General features: G+C 41.8%; 1 protein-coding gene across 1 annotated transcript in view; it reads right to left on the reverse strand.

The window, feature by feature from the left end:
* The window catches only part of Msrb3 (methionine sulfoxide reductase B3), a 131,883-nt gene that overhangs the window by 41,604 nt on the left and 69,743 nt on the right, over window positions 1-20,536 (reverse strand). The window contains exon 5 of the mRNA XM_036169799.1: window positions 8,744-8,772. Within this exon, the coding sequence (XP_036025692.1) occupies window positions 8,744-8,772 (29 nt within the window). The remainder of the gene's footprint in view (window positions 1-8,743; window positions 8,773-20,536) is intronic.

Consider the following 20,536-nt stretch of genomic DNA (forward strand, 5'->3'; position numbering starts at 1 on the left):
GAGTTTGGGTTAGGAAAGCAGTGGAATGCTTTAAGAGCTGTTTAATGGGTCAGACCAGTAGAAGCATGGAAGACAGTGGTGCTAACAGTGATTTGAACTGTGCTGGGCTGGCTCAAGAGGTTTTAGAGGAGAAGAATTTTAGTATGTTGCCTAGAAATCATTCTTGTGATAATTTGGTGAAGAATGTGGCTGCTTTTTGCCCTTGTCCCAAAAAATTCGCCTGAGACTAAAGTGAAGAGTTTTGGATTAATTCTGTTGGCAGAGGTATAGACTCTGCTGTGTGGTTACTGGTGTTAACACTTATGAAGATGAATAATGGAAAGAAGCAAGCTGAGCAAGGAAAAATATTTGAGGAGAAAAGGAGCACCAGAAAGTAGAATGAAGCGAAGTCCTGTGTCCAGTGAGATAAACAGATTAAGAAATGGAATAAAGGGAGTGGTGACCTCAGGGCAAGATCCCACCCAGCTAAGTTTCCAACTTCTAAAAGGAATTAAAGAAAAGTTTAGAGCTGGGTGTGGTGGGGCACACCTTTAACCCCTGCACTCGGGAGGCAGAGGCAGGCAGATCTCTGAGGTTGAGGCCAACCTGGTCTACAGAGCAAGTTCACGGACAGCCAAGCTTGGGTAGTGAAGGTAACCATCAAAACCAGAAAGCTGGTGAAGATGTAATTGAATGAGGGGCCCATGTTCCATCCCCCAGCAATCAGCAGAACTTGGCAGCTGAGGCCACATGGTTCTGGCTTTAGAGTCAAGGATAGAAGGAAGGCCTTATGGAATATCCCTTCGAGACTAAGGAAAGACACTGAGGCCAGGCATGTGTCAGGTGTGTACCTGAATAGAGGCTGTGAACATGAAGCCTCAATGGCTCTGGGGACCCCAAGATGTTGGAGATGCCAGAGTCATGGTATACCTGTTGAGGAGAGCTGATAACAGGAAGTGGCACCAGCACAAGAGAGAGAGAAGTATGGTGCGGTCAACAAAGATGAACGGAGTTAGAGATCTGGAGAGCGTTTTGACCTCAGACATGGAGATACAGTCTGGAGTTTGCCTAGCTGGTTTTTGGTTTTGCTTTGGCCCAGTAGTTCCTCACTATGCTCCCTTTCCTGCATTTTGAAATGGTAATGTTTATCCTGTGCCATTACATGTTCAAAGTATGTGATCTGCTTTTTTATTCTGATTTTACAAGTGATTACAGTTTAGAGATTGCAAGAATCTCAGAAGAAACTTTGACCATTAAATAAGTTTGAGATTGTTATGGACTATGGGACTTTTAACGTTGGGCTGAATGCATTACAATATGACTACAAGCTTTTGGGGACCAGGGAATGAAATGTGGTGGTTTGAAAGAAAATGCCCCCCAAAGGGAGTGGCTCATTAAGGAGGTGTGGCCTCGTTGGAGTAGGTGTGGTCTTGTTGGAGGAAGTGTGTCACTGTGGAGGTGGGCTTTGAGGTCTCATATGTTCAAGATACTGCCCAGTGTCTTAGTTCATTTCCTGTTGCCTGTAATATGTAGGACTCTCAGCTCCTTTTCCAGCACCATGTCTGCCTACATGCCACCATGTCCTCCTACCATGATGATAAAGGACTGAACCTCTGAACTGTAAGCCACCCCAATTAAATGTTTTCCTTTATAAGAGTTGCCATGGTCATGGGGGTCTCTTCACAGTGATAGAAACTCTAACTAAGACACATATCCAAGAAGAAGTTGGAGTAAAAACATCGACATACTGTTCCAATGCCTCGATAGTGTTATTCTGGGCCAGAGGACCAAAAACTAACAGATTATGAGCATAACGACATCACTGGCATCCATATTTGGGCCAACAGGTACCCAAACTTATACTATTCCGTCATAACTAATAGTACCTGCAAATACCTATGTGGCTTTAAGTAAGCTGCATAACTTTCTGCAGCTCTGTTTCCTTCACTGATGAGCATGCCCCAGTAGAACAGATTTATGAAAATGGCATTTTTTAATGGTAAAGTACTATGCAAATATTTTCATCACTACATGTCATGAATACCACAGCTAAAGCTGAGTTTCCAAATCATGAGAGATAAAAAGGAACTGAGTCTATTTAAATAATGCAGCATCACTCTAACCCTATAAATATTTTTATAAAGAAACTGACTTAAGAGTAGGATGTTTGCCAGGCAGTGGTGATGCATGCCTTTCATCCCAGCACTCAGGAGGCAGAGGCAGGTGGATCTGTGTGAGTTCGAGACCAGCCTGGTCTACAAAGTGAGTTCCAGGACAGTCAAGACTACACAGTGAAATCCTGTCTCAAAAAAAAAAAAAAAAAATAGTAGGATACATTCAATGCCATGGGTTTAGTTATGGACTCTTAGTCATCCCCATCCTTGCACATGCTCTGTAGTGTATGTCTCATCTATTTACAAAGGAAGAACACTTACATCTGTACTAGCAGTAAGAACATTTTCCTAAACATTAATGTGCCCCAATGAAAACCAAGACTACAATGTTTTAAAAGATTACATAAAATCCTTCTATGAGTCAGCTATAATTTCAAGGGAGGCAATCCATAGCTTTAAAGGATTTAATTCCAAATTTTAAAGAAAGATATTATAAATTTTAAATTTCTGATCGAGTAGCAAACAGAAAGTTCAAAAATCCAATTAGAAAGTGCTAGAAACAAGAAAACTGTACTTCAAAGAAAGCCTCAGCACTCAGCCCGGGCTCGGCTGCTTCCTGCCTTAACTTAGTTTCTGAAGGACAAATGATGATGTGTTCTATTGTTTCTACACCACCAGAAAGGTTGTTACAGCGGAGACCCGACTTCTCCTGCCAACCTTGAACAGGATAAAGGAATGACCGCACAGTGCAGAATTTACAAATACAAATCACCGGTATCTTCTAGTTCATCTCCCGGTGACCATGAGTTGCGCCATGTCAGTCCTTACAAACATCAACACCATCAGCTGTCCTCAAAAGCTGAGTAGGAAACGCTGAACAGTGTAAAGAAAAGTGGATTTGTCTAAACTTAAAATATACTGGCTCAAGCTTAAATACTGGAGCTCCTTAAGATACCATCTGGATCTAAAATTAGACTTGTCAGCCCTTCTCTGCTAAACAGACAGAGAAATCCAGGGAATTCACACACCGGACCAAATACAGTAAGATTCCATGAGAGAAGGAACTTTGTCCTGTTCACAGCCACTACCTCAACACCTGGGTCACAGCATGCCCAAGAAATGCATGAATGAACTGTTGAATTGCCAGTATTTTTATTTCTACTGAGTGACGCTCAAATATGGATTTCAATATTCTTATAGAGAGATTCATATTTTACTTCCTTTTCCTCCATTGTCATTAAAATAATAAATTTATTATCACAAAAATGTATTGTCAACATAGTCATACAAGAATGGAAAATATTTTCCTTAGCCACATGTCTTGAGAAGGGGAAATGGCCTTATTTGTTGGCAAGTTCCACACTCTAGCTGTGCTGTGCTCAAGTTCTCCATCTCCTTTAGCTTTCTGCCTCTCCCAGTTCTCCACTCTGCATTTCGGCGCCTTTGGGCATCAACTGAGTGTGTTCTTTGATTGCCTTACCCTGGCGTGGGGATTCCTTTTAACTAGAGATCATAAAAGAGACACTCGCTGCTTTTTGTTTCTTGGACTTTTTTTTTCTACCCTTCGGGATAATTATATTCTTTCGTGCCTTTTATTATCGTGTTGCTGAGGACCTCCTAGCCTTGACACACCCGCTTCTGCTCTCCGCCCTAAACCATGCTCATTAGGTCTCTTAATCCTCCATAATTTGCTTTCATGAAGTCTTACGCCTTTCGGACGCTGTGTTCTATGAGCCAGTTTCCTTATAGCCATTGCTTGTAGAACAAATCTAAGGAGCGCAGAAGCCACAAGTACCAGCCACCAGCTTCTTTGCTTTCTATAGAGAACTTCGTTTTGAACGTCTATGGGCCGTGAAACTATACCTTTTAACTTCATAGTTCATTTTTTCACCCAAACACTGCCTGAGATGTTTCAAACGGCAGCATAAGCCTATGGGCAGTCTTTAGCAGATAATCATGAATGTGCAAGCATCAGTCTTAGATAGAAAATATCAACATCCCACTGCTCTGATTAGTAAATCCAAACTATATCTTTGCATTACCCCTAGAATTTAGAAAAGAATAAATCGATTTTTTTTTCCAGTTATTCTGCAGGAGCATGGATGATGCCCATGTCCTACAATCTCACTGAAGACCTGGGTCTTTTCAACCACTCATTCTCATTTTTTCTCTGTTGCATTTATTGACACTTCTGTGAAGGGGTATATTCAGAATGGGAAAAAAAAGGAAAAAAAAAAAAAAGCACGTGCTTTCCACTTTATTTCTAACTCTCTGGGAGCCTTTGTATAGAAACACTGTCTTAGTGTGTGGGCTGAAAGAGTTAATGAATTTTCCAAAGGTGGCAAACTTCCCTCCAGCAGAGCTTACTCTTCAGCTCTGTCCACGCTGGTTTCTGATCCTCCCCATCCAGATGACAGAAAGCAAAGCCAGAGTTCTTTATTTAATTGGTTCGCATCCATGCACTGACTGACCCCCAGGGTTCTGTTTATACAGCCTATCATGCAGAATGGACCACAGTTCTCCGCCTTTCAAAACCACGTTTCTCCTGAGAGTTGAGATATGGCTTTCACGTTTGATCACCGTATTAAACTCAATGCTCTGCTTCTTCCAGCATCAACTAACTTCCCTGCTTGGGTGGTGGGGTGACAAGCCCAGCCTCTTGCTCCTTCCGAACATGAAAGGAAGACAGTTTCACTCTCTTAGTAAGATCTCCGGGTCCACATGTTCTTGATGGCAAGAGACATCAATTAGGAACTCATGTTAACATCAAAACTTTCAGGTTTCTTTCTTTCTTTCTTTCTTTCTTTCTTTCTTTCTTTCTTTCTTTCTTTCTTTCTTTCTTTCTTTCTTTCTTTCTTTCTCTCTCTCTCTCTCTCTCTCTCTCTCTCTCTTTCTCTCTTTCTCTCTTTCTCTCTTTCTCTCTTTCTTTCCTTCTCTGGTTTTTCCAGACAGGGTTTCTCTATGTAGCTTTGCGCCTTTCCTGGAACTCACTTGGTAGCCCAGGCTGGCCTTGAACTCACAGAGATCCACCTGGCTCTGCCTCCCGAGTGCTGGCATTAAAGGCGGCGCTGCCCAGCTAGGTTTCTTTAGAAAGAAGGCCAGTTCACTCTTCTCAACTGGCAAAGCCAAACATTAGGTCATTGAGTCATAAATCAAGAGAACACATTTTTAAATCAGTGTAAAACTCGGTACGGAGAAATCACAGAGAGACGCAGGAGCTCCAATTGTGTCCCGCTTCCTCATGAGGACAGGGCTTCTCTGTGAGTCTCAGATCAGAATGAACTCAGTGCCTCTGCTCCAGCTGCAGGGTTTCTTCATTAGATAACTTACTGGAAGCAAAATTTCACTTTCTGTACCTGAGTGTGAACTTGGAAATGCCACAACCATCTGATTCATAATCCGTGTGTGGTCCAAACTTCCACAACAGGTAAAAATCCTGAAAACTTAGTTGCCCCCATTCAGTAGGGCAAAACAATCTGCAATTATCAGATTTTTAAATATCACATAAAATGGACTGTCCCTTAAAATATCATGAGGAGAAAGCAAAATGAATGGCAGATTATTAATAATAGTAAAATTTAGATAATGGTGACATGGTGCTTTTTGAGGAATACTATACTCCCCACTTTTAAATATGGTTGAAATTTTCAGTATAAAAATTTTAATTTTAGAAGCTAGAAAAATGGCTCAGTGGTTAAGAGTATTTACTGCTCTTGCATAGGATGCAGATTTGGTTCCCAGCACCCACACAGCAGGTCACAACTGCCTGTAACTCAAGCTCTGGGAGATCCAGCACCCTCTTCTGGCCTCTATCGGCACTGCACACATATGGTGGACATAATCTCATGTAGGTACACATACACATATATTAAATAAATTCTTAATTTTAAAAAATGAATTTAAGAACCTAAAAAGATGGTTCAGTCAGTAAAATGTTTGCCTTCCAAACATGAAGACTTAAATTTGATCTCCAGACCCATATATTAGTGGGGGAAAAGCTAGGCATGGTGGCATGTGCTTGTAATCACATCACAGCAGTCTAGACATGGGGAGAGTAGGATCCTTGAAATTTGTGGACATCAATCTAGCTTACTTGGCAAGCTCTCAGCCAAAGAATTGAGGCTAGACATCCAGTAAAGATTATACCCTGGCCTCCATACACATACACACACACACACACACACACACACACACACACACACAAACACTCCATATATTTAAAAATTGGCAGGAGGTTGTCTGTAGGCTTTATTTTTATAAAAAAAAAAATAAGCAAAACTTTGTTATTTTCTAGGTTGATCATTTGATGTGTACTGAACAACTGATTTTTTAAAACTATGTAATGGTAATTAAATCCTTCCTTCCTCCTAAATCTTACTGAACAGCCTGAAACTCATCAGTAAAAACTACAAATGCTGTGCAGTAAGCTCAAATCCTAAACTAGATACTTTCCTTAACAAACAATATGTCTCTATATAAGCAAAATATGTATGCATACACATTCATATACTTTAAAACCTTTTCCTTTCTGGCTAGTTATTGACCATCAAATTTAATGTTTCCTTTTCTTTAGTAAGAGTGGCTCCATTCTTTAGCTAAAGACCTTACTTTGTCAAACTGTGTACAGCATTAGACAACTTCTGTATTTGATGAACAATAAAGAATCTGTACCTATTAAAGTCATATATTAACATATCAGAACAATTAAATGTATGACTTTATCTCATTCACCAACATTTGCATGATATAAAATACCAACGAGTTAATGCCATACTTCCTTTGCCTCATTCCTCATCAATGGTGAGCTTATATTTCCCTCAGAAGAGAAAAAAAAAATACTTATTCCTTAATTTGAAAACATCTAAATTTACTCCATAGTTGAATGAAAAATCAAAGTCCAAACTTTTAATTTGTATTTCCCATAAGACCTTCGGCATCTCTAACTGTAGTTTTCAAAGATATGCAGACGTTGTCTAAGACAGACATTCGAAAAACACCAGAAATTGAAGAAAAGAACTGTGGACAGAAGTCTCAGGTCAGGGGAGTGAAATGTGAGCCTGTACAGATGTTACAGCTATTTCCATATAAACACTAGCCTGCTGTGCATGAATTTAGCAGCATACTTTAATTTGGATTAAAATCTTAACATAAATTATTTGACTTTGACAATAGCAGCCTAATATTTCAGTTTTGTGTACTATTTCCAGTTTTCACTTTCAAATGAACCTAGTAGACTTTTTCCTTTTTAAAAGCCATATTCCAGGTCTTGTACCTTAATACCAGGTTGCCTGATTTTTTTTTTTTTTTTTAGTGAAGTAAATTATATAATCAATAAGCAATAGTTATTATCTTATTCCTTGGTGACTGACAGAGAATTTGTTAAAGCATGTAGTTTTTGGGTAAAGAATTTAATACTTCATCAATTTATTTATTATTATACATAGAGATTTCAACTATTAAATTGTTTTCACCCTGTTTGGGTCAATAAAAGAGTCCCAGGGTTGTTCCAATGTCATTTCATCGTTAGTTTCCATATTGTTACTGTTTTGTGTTTGATTTTTTTTTTTAACCAAAAATGTCTACCTGTAACATCAATGGCACATGTGACCAGAAGCCCAGAACACTCTGATTAGAAAGAGTGGTGGAATCCTGGTATTTAAATTAGATGAATTTGTTAGGTCAGAGCTACAGACTCCATCAGCTGAGACAAGAGTCCCTCCAAACTAGAGAAGCTCATAAAGCTAGCTGTACCACACAAGGACAACCTGGCTCACCAGAAAGAAAAGCAAGCTAGCTCTGTGATACCCTGATCAAGAGCAATTTACAGCCACTGGTTTCTCTGTGCTCAATAGGCAAGCACATTTAGACTAAGATGCAGTGAAACTCATGAGTAAGAGTGTGGCTTTTAAATCTAACACATTATGTAATCCACCCTCCCCCCGCCACCCCCACCACCCCCACCACCCCCACCACCCCCGGCAAATTATTATCTCCTAGGATTGGAAACTAATGTTGATGTATCAGCAATCCATCAAAGGACATAATTCCTCAGTGCCCAACGTGATACAATTTTTGCTCTTTAACTGTAAACACGACCAGGATCTCTGCAGCACATAGCTCTCAGAGAGGGGTAAAAGATACAGCCAATCCCAAGGATTATGCAACTTCATCCATGCTTAATGACAAGAAAACATGTAATGTGACTGATAATGCTGCTGTAAGACGCAAATTCTGTCTCAATAGATACAAAATAATAGCTAAAGGTGATTTTAATTTTCTATCAGCCCCCCAATAAAACATTAAAAAGCCTACATCACAGATGAATTTCCATCTCTATTCTACCTGCCCCCCAAAATCATTTGTAGAGACTCTGCAAATATTTAAGATGCTTTGTGTATTTACAAAGTAATATTCTTTGTAAGCACATGCTACAGCTACCCCTGCAGATATACAATGTTTCATGCTTATTTTTAAATTATGAAATATCCGAAAGTGAACTTCTTAGTCCTGCTTTGAGGTGGGGCTCGTGCTTTGAAAAGAGATTGCTCAGTCATTTGAAATCAAAATGGTTCTTGATGTATTGATTTACTTTTCAGAGAATAACATAAAAAAAAAAAACACTCAGAATAGCATTATTAATGTAAACATACCTGAACCAGAGTCAAATTTGGTTTCTGATCTGCAAAGGAAAGAAAAGAAATTAATATAAAATTTTTAAAAGGTCTGAGATGGGGAGATACAGTAATTATAGATTTCTACATAATGATCAAGAAATAAAATCATTTCCTTTAATATAAAGCAAATTTATGCCAACTATTTCAATTGAAGGCAATATTCAATTCAGATTACATAATAAGAAAAAATTAACTTTCAAAGTTAGCTTTTCCGAGAAGGGACCTTATTTTTCAAAATATCCAATCTTTCTTTACAGATAAACTTTCTTCAATTAGTATTATGGAGCGATAAAAAAAAAAAATCCAATCCATAATTATGCCTTTTCCTTTATTATTAAAGATTTTCAATTACTTAACACCAAGTAGGTCCTTAGCACACAGTGAATGAACTTGGTAACCCCATACACTTAATAAGGAGGAAGAAGAAATGGTGCCTTGTGGGAACATTATGTTTCAGATACAGGTTAACACGGGATGTAAATCCAGAAGCCTTTGAAGCCGTTGGTCTGGCTGTGGGAAACTGCTGTTGGTAATTACTCTCAAGATGCCGCCGCCGATGCGCTGTCAAGCAGAATTAACCCCGTGACTGGGCCTATCCACACAAGCCACTATAAGACAGCATTGTCTCTATCTAGCTTGCAAACCAATTAGTGGGCATGCTCAGTTGGATTTATATCACACATTAACAATCAACGGCATATATGTTCACAGCTGCCGCAGCAAGATACAAGAACCAAACAGCAGGAGTCCTGTTAGGGATGTTACGTGGACAGAGGAGATTTTTCCCCTCTGTTGAAATGCAGTTAACTAACTGAGAAAGAAGAGATCTTTGAAATTATGCCAGAGTACCGAAGCATTTTAGGAGTGGCTCTCCTCACTTAAACTAGCCTCGAGAGAACTCATCAAAGAATAGAGGGGGAAAATAAGGGGCTTCTTTGGTCACAAAAATTCATTTTCTCAAGGGCTCTCAAATTTCCCCTTATTTCTAAACAGAATCGACTTTTCATATACATATTATATATAAATATATATGGATATACATACACAGTTATAAGTGTCTATGTATGTGTGTACGTACGTATGTATGTATGTATGTATGTATGTAACCACCTACCTGGTTTGGGGAGGGGGTTCTCTGTGTGGTGCTATGAATTGAATCTAGGGGCTCATGCATGCTAGGCAAGCACTCTGCCCCTTAGCTCTACCCTAGTCCAGCCAATCACAGGTCTTAGCAAACAAACCTATAATGTAGATTCCCCAACTTCCTTCCCAGACCTAAACATCATCTCGGTTCTCCCCTTCTATGCCCTCCCATTCCCAGTGCAAATTCACGTCACTCGTTGAGATCCATGATTCTGGAAGGCCTTGCGTCACGATTACACCATCCCCTGAGGACAGCCCAGAGTCTCTATAGTATGTTACACTATTGGCTTCCTCACCTACATCCTCCCTAGACCTCAGCTAGGCCATATTAACCTTTGTAGCCAGGGCATCCACATACACCTGGTGTAAGTACTCAGATGTCTCTCAAGGGAAACTACAATGACAACGGCCCTGATAAAACATACATTTTGAGATATGAAAAATTATGTCAAAAAACCTTCCAAGAATCTTACCTTTTGTCCCGAGACAGCTGGTCAATGTATAATACACACACACACACACACACACACACACACACACACACACACACAAAATGTACAGAAAACATTTTCACAAACCAATTAGCCCCCCCAGGCCTCAATTAAAAAGTAGAAAACATTTTCATAATCCTCAGACATAGTATTAAACATTAAAAAAATACATTGCAAATAATTAAAACATGATGATAAAATTAATATGGTCAGATTTGGGGTTAGGGGAAATTGGCCCTATGACATGTGTTCTTTTGAACTCCTATGAGATTTTATGCGCTCACACAGTCAGACATGAAGTCTGCTGTGTCCTACCATATCATAGCATCTGCTATGATAATCTGTTCATAGATGCTCTTTGAGAACATGAGTAAAAAACAGACAGGAACAAGCAATTGACAAAAGAAGAAGAAGAAGAAGAAGGAGGAGGAGGAGGAGGAGGAGGAGGAGGAGGAATAACACACAGACATGGGCGGCAGAAGGAAATCAGGTTCAGTCATCATTCTAAGTACATTCCTGGCAGGCTTAGTTCAAGTAGCTATGCTAGATACTGTGGTGATATTTTGTGTACCCTAATAAACTTGCCTGGGGATCAGAGGACAGAGCCAGTCACTAGATTAGACATAAAGGTCAGGCAGTGATGGCTCACACCCTTAATCCTATCACTCGGGAGGCAGAGATCTCTGAGCCAGGCAGTGGTGGCACACACCTCTAATCCCAATCCTGGGAAACACACACACCTTTAATCCCAGGAAGTGATGTCTGGACAGAGAAAGGCATATAAGGCATGAGGAGACAGGAACTAAGGCAGCTCAGCTGAGACACTATTGGGTGAGGACTCAGGATTTCAGTCTGAGGGATTCATGGAAACAGGATCAGCTGAGGAGCTGGCAAGGTGAGGTTGGCTGTGGCTTGCTCTGCTTCTCTGATCTTTCAGCTTGCACCCCAGTATCTGGCTCTGGGTTTGTTTTTTTTTTAATTAATAAAACCATCTAAGATTTGAACAAGATACCAGAATACAAAGAAAAGCACAAAACAGGACACAAAATGGATAAAATCATGGTGGTTCCAAAGATACCCATTCTATTCCTAGACTGCAGTCAGAATGATTTCATTGGTTCCTTCAGTGATCCCCAAGGGAAGGTGTTGGGTGTTATCCCCGCTTTCCAACCTGCATTCCCCCTTTTCCAAAGTTTTAAGTAGGCACAGGGCTGCATAGGTGAGATACTATTTTCATACCTCTATTTAGCACCTCTCTTGTGGCTCATTGCGACCATGTGACCTAATTATCTTGCCCCGGGCTCCATCTCTTAAAGACCCAACACCTGGACACATCACACTGGGGACCCGTGTTCCAGCTCACACACTGTTGGTGGGCACACTGCATCCACAGGCAAATCACAGAAAGTCTTACACTGGCATTTACAAATGTCCGAGTGTGAAAACAAAGGTCCTTCGAATGGGAAAGCCAGAGAGGGCGACACTAAGAAACTCAGTTTTCATTTAAATTTTTTAATTAATTTAAATATTTAACATATACGTTCCTTTCATAGCAAAATTGCAGCTTTTCAAGAGAGGGTAGGTTTGGCCACTGGTTAGAGTTGTATGCTCCTGGATAAACAGAAACAATCATTTTCTATTTCCACAGAACATTCTATGTAAGTCAAAATGAAAAGAACTGAAGCAGAGGATATATAGTCTGATACACCGGGAGAATACTCACCCAGTGTGAGTAGACCTGGATTTGATCCCTAACACTGTGTGGACTGGTTGTGGCGGTACAGGACTTGGGAGGTTGGAGCAGGAGGATTATGAAGTGAAGGCCTTTCTCAGCTATACAGCAGGCTCTAGGCCACCCTGAGTGACATGAAACCCTGGCAATACAGAAGGAGAAGACGGAGCAGAATGGGGAAGATGAGGAGAAACTCCGTTGGTTCAGGGCCTTACCTACTAATCTCGGAATTTCTTTCTGCCCACACAAGCCATGCAAAGGCTTTTCTCAGACAGAACAATAGGTAAGTGTAGTGAGCATCCGTGTGTGTTTTCAAGCAATGTAGCTACAATATACTTCTTCTTCTATTTGAGATATTCCCATTCTCTCTGCTACCTAATCCCAGAAATGGTCTGCTCATATCAGCTTTATAATTAGTTTTCAAAAAAAAAAAAAAAAAAATTACCAGACCAAGCTAATTCTTTGGCTCCGTAGCACTACCATGCCTTCCTATGCCTATAATGTATCTGTTCATAGGAAGTTCTTATACTGTATCTTAGTGTTTTTTTTAAATACTTATTAATTACATATTACTTGTGAATACAAGTAGGCTTCAGTGTGGCATTTCCACATTGTTTAGTAAGGATGCTGTGGTGGTATTGTGTTCCCTGAAATATTGTGTGTTCCCTGAAATAAACTTATCGGGTCAGAGAGCAGGACGGCCACAATATTAAACATGAGGATAGGCAGTGGTAGCACATGCCTTTAATCCTAGCATTCCAGAGACAGAAATACCTCTGGATCTCTGAGTTCAAGGCCACATTAGAAACAGCCAGTCAGGTGACACTAGCCTTTAATCCCAGAAATCCAGCCTTTAATCCCAGGGAGTGAGGCAGAAAGTAGAAAGATATGTAAGGCGTGAAGACCAGAAGCTAGTTAAGCATTTGACTGGTTAAGCATTCAGACTTTGGAGCAGCACAGTTCAGCTGAGATTCATGTGGATGAGGACTCAGAAGTTTGCAGTATGAGGAAACAAGACCAGCTGAGGAACTGGTGAGGTGAGGAAGCTGTGGCTTGTTCTGCTTCTCTGATCTTCCAGCATTCACCCCAATAACTGGCCTCAGGTTTGTTTTTATTAATGAGAACCTTTTAAGATTCCTGCTACAGGATGCCCAGAGTTCAACAATGGCAGCAAACACTATTAACTGCCTACCTGACAGCTTGTCTCTCTCCTCCCCAGTAACTGAACTGCAGTTGCTGAAAGGGGCTAAGACACGCCCACTGTAGTGCTGATTTCTGCGCATGCTCTGATGACCGGTTCAAGGACAGCCCCTTAGCCCAGCTGAGTCCTGTGAGGTAAAGTCTGTGGGTGAGTGTCCACAGAAAGGTCGTTCTTCATTAAAGAGAGAGAGGTTATTGAGAGGGAAGGACCTTCTCGGGCTCTCCACACCTTTCCTGCGTTCAAAGTGGCTGTGTGCAGACCCCTAGCTGGGAATGGCCACAGTGTCTTGCAGCCCCCAGGGAAAGGCCAAGGACAATCACAGAGATGCAGCTAGCCGCCTTGGTGTCACGAAGGCCAGGCTGGATCAGCTAAGTGAGAGGCATGCCTAGATGCATTAACATTGCTTTTACTTGGAGATTTCTACCCAAAACCAAATGCGTTCTGTTTCTTTTAAATCTGAGCATTAAAGAGATTATTCCTCATCGATCCCTGTTTTTGAAAATTTATGTTTTGGCAATAATGCTACAAGATATAGACAAGATGCAAAACACACAAAAACAAACCATGGTCCACTTAAATGTTTAGATACACATAGGCTATCACGACCCAAACCCAAGAAAATGCTAAAATGTCGATTGGCTGCATAGGTTTTTATTAATCAATCACAAATGCTCAGAAAATTTTAAATCAAAATGATCATGAGTAAAAGAACAGCAAGAACTGAGCCAAGCCCTGTTGAAAACAAGATACACTTAGAACCGCTGTGAAGAATCATGCAGTTAACACACAACATATTGCATTGTTTATCTTCCACTTCCTCACGACAATCAGATTTGTGGTTACTTGGTTAGGAAATATTGCTGAATGAAAACGTGCTAAAGTCTTAAAAGTCTGCAAATACTAGACCCGCTGCATCTACGTTATGGTTGTGCAGCTTGGTGTTCTTGTGGGGCTCCTAACAGTGGGAGTGGGGTGTCTCTCGCTCTTTGGTCTAATCTTGGGACCCTCTTTCTCCTACTGGGTTGCCTCATCCGGCCTTGATATGAGGGTTTGTACCTTGTCTTGTTGTAACTCTTCACTATGCTGTGTTTGGTTGATATCCCTGGGTGGCCTGCTCTTTTCTGAAGGGAAACGGAGGAGGAGTTGAGCTGGGGGAAAGGGGAGGTGGGGAGGGTTAGAGGGAGGGGAAACTGTGGTCGGGGTGTAATGTATGAGAGAAGAATAAATTTTAAAACTTGCCGGTATTTAAAAACAAATCATGTTCAAAAGATAAGCCTAAATTCATTACAAAACATTAATATCTGGGAAAACAAATTGAGACATTATAAACAACAAGAAGGCAAGAAACAAAACGTGCATAAAATCTGCTAAGAACCGCATGCCCTGGGACCATCTCATGGGTGTTGAGTAAACCCGGGGGATAGAAATGCCAACAGACCCTTCTTTCACACTGAGGGAGCCATGTAAAGGAGACAGCCTGAAGCCAAACCTCAGTGACCTTGGACACATTCATTTATGACCACTCCAGGGTTGTCTTACTGCCCATAGAACAGGCTGAGAAACTTCCTTTTAAAAACCTTTGTATAGATTAAGATGATCCTAAAGAGCCAATGTTGGGTCCTGGTACGTATGAGAAGTCAAAGAAAAGCTTTCTAAGCAATAATACTATGCAGAACTAACCTATGACCACAAGCTCAATTAGCAACATTTCAGCTAAATAAGAACAGCATTGTGCTATTGAAAAAGAGCTATTGGTCTGGTTAAGATCTTATAGGGGTGCATTGTGAAATGATACAGGAAAGACCAAAAAAGAAAAAAGAACAGAATAAAAATAACCGGAAATGGGGCTGTTTAAGAGAACAGACAAGAAGGATGGCTCTGCATTACTTGGTTTCTGACAAACCCCTCGATGGACGCGACTCGAGGGAGGAAAGGGTTAATTCAGGTCACACTTAAGGAGATACATCCATAGTGGAGGCTGGGGCCCACCATGTCTGAGTCAGTGGGAGCTTTCAACCTGACTGTTCACATCTTAGCGGATCAAGAAGCGGATAGTTTGAGCCAGACACAGGTTTAACCTATCCCAGGGACGTACAACAGGCAGGCAGGTCCTGCCTCGCAAAGTTCCACTGTATGCACTGGAAAGCAAGAGCCAAACACACGACCCAGCAGAGGACATTTACCATTTAGACTATAACATTCTGCTCCTGTCCCCAGAGCCTGTCTCACGATGCAAGATGCATCCAGTGCAACTTCCCCCATTTTAACAGTCCTACCACTGTTCACAGTCCCACAGTCCATTGTCCTTTCTGAAACTGTAGGCAGACACTTAGCTGGGAGTCTCCGTAAAATAATAATATTTAAAGGTGCATATTCCTAATATCCATTGACACACTCCCAGCCCAAAAGGGAGGAACGGGGCATAGCAAGGAAGCATTGGGCCAAAACAAGAGTGAAAGCCAGCAGGACAGACTCTGAGCTCTGTGGCTCTGCCCGTGTTCAGCATCTTGGAAGCAGCATCCGAGTGCTAGCAATTTAGGGTAGCCTTGCCCCCCAGGGCCCCTCTGGGGAGCCTGCATCTGTCCTTCGCAGACTCTGTCCATTCCTGGTGTCTCCAGAGTCCTGGACTCCCCACTGCAACTTGAGCTCCATCCCCACAGCATTACCAGGCCTGCTCAGGGGCATCACATAAAGAAGTCAACCTTGCTACACAACCTTGCTGCACTCATAGGCTCTGGGGGACCAGCCCCCACTATTATTTACCCCAGGAGCTCTTGAGGATTGAAGGATAAGAGACTTAGTTAGAAATAAGGAGAGAGGGTTGGGGATTTAGCTCAGTGGTAGAGAGCTTGCCTAGCAAGCGCAAGGCCCTGGGTTTGATCCAGAGAGAGAGAGAGAGAGAGAGAGAGAGAGAGAGAGAGAGAGAGAACAAATGGAAGGAAGGAAGGAAGGAAGGAAGGAAGGAAGGAAGGAAGGAAGGAAGGAAGGAAGGAAGGAGAGAGAAACAGAGAGAAAAACAGGATAGACTCGAGCGGGCCCAGATCCTTATCCAAATGGGCCCAGAACTTTATTCTAAAGGTCTATTTATAACAATGTCAAAGAATGGAGCAAAAGACCCTTGCTAGTTAGACCCTTACAAACACCTGGTAGCCAGGCTCATGGTCCAATCAACCTCTTATGCAGTCCTGCTGGACACAGCCACTAGGAAATCTAGTGGGCTCCAACAATAGGCTTTTCTTGTAACCTTAGTACAAGGCCCCAGGACCGTGTCAATGCTGTATTCTAAATGCCTGCAAAGTCGGGTGCCGTGTAGATAGATGATGGCAAGTCCTGCTGCCAGCTCAAGATGTAACGGCACCCTTGAGCCACAGTGGCAGCAGCCTCCAAGTGCCTACGCGGCTGAAGCTAGGGACACACTCTTAGGCAGCTCTGTACAAGTAAAGCACCCTGGTTCTTTCTTTTCAATAAAATGCCTCTGTAAGATTGACCTCCAGACAAGCCTATGGGGCATTTTCTTTATTAGTGATTGATGTGGGAGTGAAGCCAAGAGGTGGAATGTCTCTTCATCATCATTGGAAGACCTGGTCCAGTGCACTGGACCACCAGTTCCAAGGGCCTGCATCAATGACCCCAGAATTCGTCAACTTCTCCAGCTCACATCAAGCTTTTGAAAAGCAGGGTCAGGTTTGAAAAGGTGTGTTTGTAAGGTTCTCCAAGTAATCTTCTAACTGAACTGGTATTCCTTTAACATGAAGAAAACCTCTCCTATTTATGTTTGCGAAGCTTCTCGCCTTCCTAAGCACTCCAACTTGTTTATCTTACTAATTTTCAAAGTAACGTTTTTGACCAATGGGGAACTAAAGAAGGTCCCCTCACACTGTATGACGTTTCATGTGGAAAATATTTTCCATATCACTGTAATAAAGTTATCTTTGTGGGAAGTACTGAACTAAACAGTAAGGAAGTAGAAATGTGTTGGAAAAGACCCACTCCCTGGGAGATAGGTGTATATACATACGTACATACATATATGTACGTATGTATAACACTGTCTTAGTGAACTTATTAAAACTGCTGTTTTATTGTACAGCTGTTGTCTCTGATAACCTGAGTCAAACAGTAACATATTAGATTGCAAGAATTTGGACTGGCCAGCAAACCACCTAGAATGACTTATAAATAAAAAGACAAGCTTCAGGGTTGGGGATTTAGCTCAGTGGTAGAGTGCTTGCCTAGCAAGCGCAAGGCTCTGGGTTCGATCCTCAGCTCCAAAAAAAAGATAAGTTTCATATGGTCAGTAAAAATTATACTCTATCAAAGCCACAAGCAAAAACACATATGAAAGACAATTCCAGAAGCCTTCCCACCAATCTGGAAACCAGGCAGAGAAGTTCATGGGAAGGTCGAAACATGCATTAAGTCATAGTTGAGAGCATTTATGGCATGCTTACTATGTACAAAGCACTCTATTTGACGGAGGAGGCCTTCTATAAAGTCGCCGTAATTCAACCCGTAAAAGCCCTTTATAGTTTAAGATCAATAGCTTCAACCTCCTTGAAGAGCAAACGGGTCGTGGGTTCGTACTCAAGGAGGCAGGTGTGATTGGTCAGTCAGTGGTGACTGGTGTCTCAACTTGAATGAGTCTTTGCAGTCTACGTAAATGCCACATTCTGGGTGGTCTCTCAGAACATTCTCAAAGAAGGCACACCAGAGGTAGCAGAGTTAATTTATGGTTACGCAGACTATGAGTCATGGGACTGCCATTAACACTACACACTTAACTAAATGTATGGAAGTAAAATGTGCAAATCCCCAGCAGTATACTGCCAATTTTTCCTTCCAGCAGAAATGCTGCAACTGGATGCCACTGAAAACCAAAGCAACCCATGAGTTTTTGAAAGTGTGTTTTGTTTTGCGGACCATGCCAGCTGGTATAAACATAAAATATGAGCCGTGGGAGGCATCAGCCCCTTTCCAGCTAACTCACGATTGTGGAATACAGGATTGATGAAACAGTTATCTGGCTTGAAACTGTTGTCTATTCATTCCCTGGTGTATGAGGCAGTGGAAAGGATGGCAAGTAAGAGCTGCCGGGTTCCAAGTCCTGCTTTCCAGCAGCACGTCTAGGCAGCAGGGACATTAGCCAATCGAGAAAACTAAAACAATGTGAAACTCATCTTGGGGATGGGCAGCTGAGAAGTTCTATTCCCAGAAGAAATCCAATCTGCATTCCTAAAGCTTCTCCTATGACCCGGACGGAGTTCTCTTTCCCTCTGGACCTTCAATGCCTCCCTCTGTTCCATTTTCTTCACTTAAAAGAAATTAAAGCGTTTCCTAGAGCCCACCTTCCCCATCACTGTAGGGGACGGGTCTTACCATTCCTTCCCTAGCTCGCTCGCGCGCGCTCTCTCTCTCTCTCTCTCTCTCTCTCTCTCTCTTTTTTTTTTTTTTTTTTTTTTGGTTTTTTGAGACAGGGTTTCTCTGTGTAGCTTTTTGCACCTTTCCTGGGACTCACTTGGTAGGCCAGGCTGGCCTTGAACTCACAGAGATCCGCCTGCCTCTGCCTCCCGAGTGCTGGGATTAATAGGCGTGCGCCACCACTGCCCCGCTTCCTTAGTCAGCTCTCTTGACCCGATCATTACTACTGTGTTCTCTGAGATAATCCTCCACTTATGTTTGGGGCTTGAAAATTAGACCATCCCCCAACATCTGAAACCCCTGCTACTAAACTGTTTTTCCCATACTGACATACCAAGTAAGAGCCCCTCAGCCTTCCACATCTCCACAGTCTTCCCTACCTTTCTGTGATATCAATGCTGTTAGCGTGCTCTTTGTTCTAGACTTATGCATCCATGTCAGCCACAGCATCTCACAGTTCACATTATCAAAAACACCAGACTTGAAATACTTCTTTCAGTTGAGAGACTGATTCTGTGGCCAGAAGATTTTGAAAACATTACTCACTGTGTTCTACCCTGAACATGAGTGTGTTGTAGGTACTCATTTGATTTCGGTTAGTTTAAGTTTCTCGGTAAACAATCTGTCCCTAAACACAAGGCACTTTTTTCTCTTTTGCACAGAATATAAATTCATATTTCATTGACCTAGAATTGTGCAAAACTAATATTATAATGGCACAAATATTCGAGAGAACCCGTTTGCAGGAACACTACCATACAGACCTACCTACATTCTCAGTTACAACTTCAAGTCTATCAGACTTCCAAAACTGCATTCATTAGCTTCCTTCCCAGACAAGGCGTCAGCCATCCTATTAATCAGGAGGAAGAGCGTTTTCACAGCTAGCTGGTACCTATTTTGATTTTTTTGCAGCACGTATTAAATCGCTACTGATACCACTCAAATCAGATCTCCCATCAGACTCAAAAAACGTAGAGGAACTTTGCAAAACATGGAGTAGGTTCTGGGATCTACAGCCACCTCCCTAAGAAAGAACTCTGCCAGGGCAAGGCACCGCAGGCAGCTGTGGTTCTCCGGGACATCTAGGTTTGCAAGTTGCTGTGTATGAAGCTCAGCATGTGGGTTCATGACTAGTCGTCCCCTTAAGCTTGCAGTTTCTTTTCCTGCCTCCTATCACCTTTTCAAAGAGGCATGGCTTTCAGGGGTCCTAGCAATCAGCTGGGCTTTTTTTTCTGAATTGGCCATTGGGCCCACTAACCTTTCAAACAAATGCCTCATACCAACCCAATGAATACTTTGGCTATAGACTGACCAATTTCTGAAAGACGGGGATCGTCTGTGATCTGTTGATTTCTGGATTTATCTAGATTTCTCTTTATTTTTGGACAAGTAAATCAATCTCTCTCTCACCCATCCTCTGCAGCAAATTCTCTTCATCATCAAGCTTGATGTGAAATAGCCACTGGCATGCAAGCCACCCCACAATTCTGAAGCAGCAGTTACACAACCCTGGCCTTTATTCCAAACAAGCAGGGCGCCTTCCCTTTCACCAACGAACACTGGGCCAGAAAACATTAGAATAACCCTTGATAACTATTTTAATAGCAATGCTTCACCTTTATAGTGATGTGTTTCTATTCCTAAAACATTACTTCCTGCGTCTCAAAAGTTCTTGGAATGTGGGTTTTCTCCTTGCCTCACAAAAGAGGAAAGCGCCAGCTGTTAGAGGTTAAGTCGGCCAGTTGGCTCTACTCAGTAGAGTGAGGACAGTTGTGAATTGT

The sequence above is a fragment of the Onychomys torridus genome, chromosome 20 (genome assembly GCF_903995425.1).
Source record: "Onychomys torridus chromosome 20, mOncTor1.1, whole genome shotgun sequence".
NCBI lineage: Eukaryota > Metazoa > Chordata > Mammalia > Rodentia > Cricetidae > Onychomys > Onychomys torridus.